The following is a 4,025-nucleotide window of genomic DNA, read 5'->3' as shown; positions in this document are numbered from 1 at the left end:
CACTGGAAACCAAGCAGTGCTATGTATCGATGTACTATATTTCAGTTCAGGTGTTGACCAACTAAAGTTTTTAATACGTACAGAAGTGATATACTCAGTTCGGTGGGTTCTAGTCCAGTTATCTAGTGTTCCATGTATGTTCAGTTCAGTGATAGTTCTAGGCACGTGTAGAAGACGAAGGGAAGACGCCAGCGTGTCATAAAGAAAGACAGAAAGTGGTAAACTCAATTCAGCAGAGCTACTCTGACATGGCACATAAACCAGCAGGAACCAACTAATTCAGCGAAAATTGACCACAGTACAACTTTCTTTGGCTTCTCTTCTGGACAATATTCAGTATTACAATGTATGCAGAAGACTGACAAATAGATGGACATGATTAACATGGAACTCCAACATTTGATTGAACATAGAAGTTGCAATATCATCCTCCCCACAAGAGCATTGGCGACAGACATAAATACTTACTACCAACCTAGATAGACTCTTTTGCTCACTATGGCAGACGCAGCAGACCATCTAGAGCACTTATTTGGCAGGAACGATGACATAAAAATAAAAGCAGTAACACGGGATACAGTAGGCTTTGCCGGTCACCCGGCCAGCTGCTTAACCGAAACTACCATAGCAGGACACCATCTCAGAGACTTCAGACGTCTCTGGATCTCAGGCAGCGACACCTTTCTCGGCCACCTTCTTCTCCACTCCCCAGACGCACGTCTCCTCGCCCTGCACGGCCGTCTCCATCCCATCGCTGCTCCAGCCATCATCCAAGGTCGACCTCGGTGACACGGCGCCAGGGGCAACCGCACTGAAGCTCTGGTACATGAGCAGGCCACCGCCGGGAAGCTCCTGCTCGACGACATCCTCGAGCAGGTACGAGCAGACCTCCGCATCGGCCGCCCATGATTTGGCGAAGCCTTGGCCACCGAAGATGGTGACGGCGAGGGAGAAGTCTGACGGGCGGAAGCATGACAGCACCCTCTTGATCAGGTCACTGTAAACCAGGGAGCCAGGGTTGAAGTTCATCGCTTCGTAGCTCGCGTAGCTGAAGCCCTCCTCGGGAGTAACGTGGATTGTGGAGGCTGCAGGGCCGCAGACGCCGTTCATCGAGTAGCCGCACGGGTCGAAGTCGAAGTCGCAGATCTCCATCTCGGGGATGATAGCAGAGATCCCCGAGACCTTGGTCATCTCCTTGGCCGAGGAGCAGCCGCCGTCGGCAGAGTTCTTGAAGAACACCGCGGCCTTCCCGGCGTCCAGCCCAGTCATGCACATCTCGAGCGTCACCATGGGTTGCTCAGGCTCCTCAGTGGCGTAGTAGACGTGCCACATCTTCTTGGGCCTGAACGCATCACCCATCACATATGCATTGCCACCTGACTTGAGGCCACCAAAGAAGCCGTTCAGCACGGACACCTCCTCCGAGAAGCTGCGGTGCGGCGCCGGCTGCGCGCCGGGGAAGATGAACGCCCCGCGGGAGTACTTCGCTGAAAGAAGTGGCAGCGACAGCTCCGCAGCAAGCTCCAGGATGCGGGGAATCGACAGCAGGAGCTTTGTTGTCCCACAGGTTTTGATGACAACCTTGTGGGAGTAGACAAAGAGGCTCGACTCCGACAGCACGTAAGAGTCGAACTGCTTGTTCGAGAGCTGGGACACAATGGTGCACCGTGCAAGATCGAGGAAGGAGTCGATCTGGTGGCGGGAGAGGGCGCGAAGGCCGCGGCCGCACGGGTCCGCAAAGACAGGCGCGTCAGAGAAAGTTATCTCGAGGCGCTTCTCGTAGCCCTCAAACCCAATAGGGGAAGCGGGGGCAGGGCCCCAGCAGTCAGCCAAAGACATTTCCATCTGATCGGGTGCCGCGAGGAAGAAGAGAGGATGACAGAGGACAGAGGAGATCGGAGAGGACAAGCCAAGTAGCAGAGGAATCAGCCAGCCAAGGGAGATTTATTGGACAAAAGGGAAAGGGAAATTGCAGTAAAAAAAATCCTAAGCTACGTCGAGAGGCATGCGAAGGGAATATCAGGAGGGCTTGCGGGCGCACTGCAAAACAAATATCAGACAGAAATAATTGTTAGAAACAAGAATATGAAATGCATCAACGAGCATATTCAAATTTACATCTATGTAACTACATTGGTCAAGTCTTTGTGGTGCTTACGTTGGAGTAGGCAGCAGACTGGAACTTCTTGATTCCTCCGGCAGGGCGAACGTCCTCAATCTTGTAGCCAAGGGGAGCTTCGTACATGGAATTACTACTACTAGACTTTTTGCCGGCTTTTGACATCATTAGAACATTCACACTCGTTCCTTTGTGCTGGTGATGAGAGAAGAAAAAAGGTTAGTGACTCAAGTAATATGGCAGTAATATGGCATTATTAAGATCTGAAGAAGCAAACGCATATTGAGCTGATGAGCATAATTCATACGGTTAATACAGTAGATCTGAAGTAGCAAACACATGAGCTGATGAGCATACTTTTAGATGGTTAAAGCAATATGTTTAGACAATCATGAACATCATGAACCACTTGAACTAGAGACACTGCATACTCCTTAGGATTGGCCTAGAATCAATTCCGTAATATTTTTAGAAGATGGAACCTATCAATTAACTAGTACAAAATGAATTAACAATTTGGAGTGTAATGTGGGCACAGAAAAGCAGTAGCATGCGATATGTCAACCATACTTACTCCTAGATAGCAAGCACACATTTTTTTTGTTGCATTTTTTATCTCCAGGTTTTCCTCCAGGACAAAATGTGTTATAATTGCCACTAAATGCGCAATTAAAAGACATTAAATAAAAAATAAATGCAAACCAGAGCCGGCTCGGTGAACATAATTGTAGCGTATTGCGGAAAAGTCGGAAGCAAGTACTACAAACAACCAGACGTTTTTCCCATAAAATACGCTGCGTTTGGCAGCCTGGGAAGGTTTGACTACCATAAACAAAGACAACACAGCAGACAAAAAAAAACAGAGTATGAAAGACCATAGATTCACGTTTCACGGCATCAACAACAATTAAACACCAACAATAATGGGCGCAGAAGCAACGTTTTCCTCGAATCCAAGCCCTTGGGAGAAGCCCTAACAAGATCAGACGCACCAAGAGATTCCCATCTCTCCCAGAAATAAAGTACTAGTCCGCAAAATAATCCCACCACATCATAGAGAAGAACAGGGGAGGACGCGACCCAAGAAAGAAATCCCCTGCCTGCCTGAGCAGAGCGCGATCCCCCGATGCCAAAACGGGCCCCGGAGAACCTAAATCGAGATCCGGAAAAGAACATTGCGGGCAGGATTCGCGTACTAGTACAAAATCGCAGGGCGATGAGGGGTGCACAGAGCGGGCAGGGAGGCAGGGGAACTCACGCTTCTTGAAGGGCGCGAGGAGGAAGAAGCTCTGGCTGTTGCGGCCTTGGGTCTCAGATCGACGGAGTTCCTAGGTTACGGGGCACGGGCGGGCGGTTTGCTCTTTCGAGGCGATCGGCTCGAAAAGGTTTGGGTTTGTTTTCGATGGGAAGGCGTGTCGAGGCTGGGGCTGCCACCGGGCGCTATTTATAGTGGACGCGGACGATGCGGCCGGCCGAGCGGGGTAGGGAGAGGCGGTGGGAAGCGGCTGCAAGTTTAGGGCCTTGCTTCCGGGCTTCCGGGCCTATTCGCTATTCCCGTCCCGTATTTTTGGGTGACAACTAAATAACTCACGTGCAAAATCTCCTGGCCGAGCAGTCATGAGACATGAGTCAACAAACATCGACGTCTCGAGTTTTTGTTTTGTTTTCTTTTTGGCTCAACCCTTCAACCGAACAAGTATATCCTTGTATATTATGAAAAATAAGTACGTGTGATATATGTATATATTGATTGTCAAAAAAAAGTATGATTTCTTTGGCATTCTCTTATTAAAAATAATTATGATATATATTTTGCAGGGTTTTTTCTCAAAAAATATTCGGATCTTTTATATTATAAAAAATTCATCAACGGTGCAAAGCACCTCGAACGTTATTAAAAATATGT

At 48.7% G+C, this 4,025-nt stretch overlaps 1 protein-coding gene across 1 annotated transcript; it reads right to left on the bottom strand.

The window, feature by feature from the left end:
• Positions 1 to 379: 379 nt before the first annotated feature.
• On the bottom strand, positions 380 to 2,314 carry LOC123121600 (S-adenosylmethionine decarboxylase proenzyme). Its single transcript, XM_044541619.1, has 2 exons — positions 2,159 to 2,314; positions 380 to 2,040 (listed from the first exon to the last, which is right to left on the bottom strand). Exon 2 carries the CDS (start codon positions 1,843 to 1,845, stop codon positions 667 to 669), a length of 1,179 nt encoding a protein of 392 aa, XP_044397554.1. The 5' UTR covers positions 1,846 to 2,040; positions 2,159 to 2,314; the 3' UTR covers positions 380 to 666.
• Between the last annotated feature and the right edge of the window lie 1,711 nt (positions 2,315 to 4,025).

This window comes from Triticum aestivum, chromosome 5D (genome assembly GCF_018294505.1).
Source record: "Triticum aestivum cultivar Chinese Spring chromosome 5D, IWGSC CS RefSeq v2.1, whole genome shotgun sequence".
NCBI classification, from domain to species: Eukaryota; Viridiplantae; Streptophyta; class Magnoliopsida; order Poales; family Poaceae; genus Triticum; species Triticum aestivum.
Note: the sequence above shows the minus strand (reverse complement) of the source record. Positions and strands in the feature narration are given on the sequence as shown.

Excerpts from the sequence above, each read along its gene's own strand:
- LOC123121600 (XM_044541619.1), bottom strand. The coding sequence starts at position 1,845 with ATGGAAATGTCTTTGGCTGACTGCTGGGGCCCTGCCCCCGCTTCCCCT.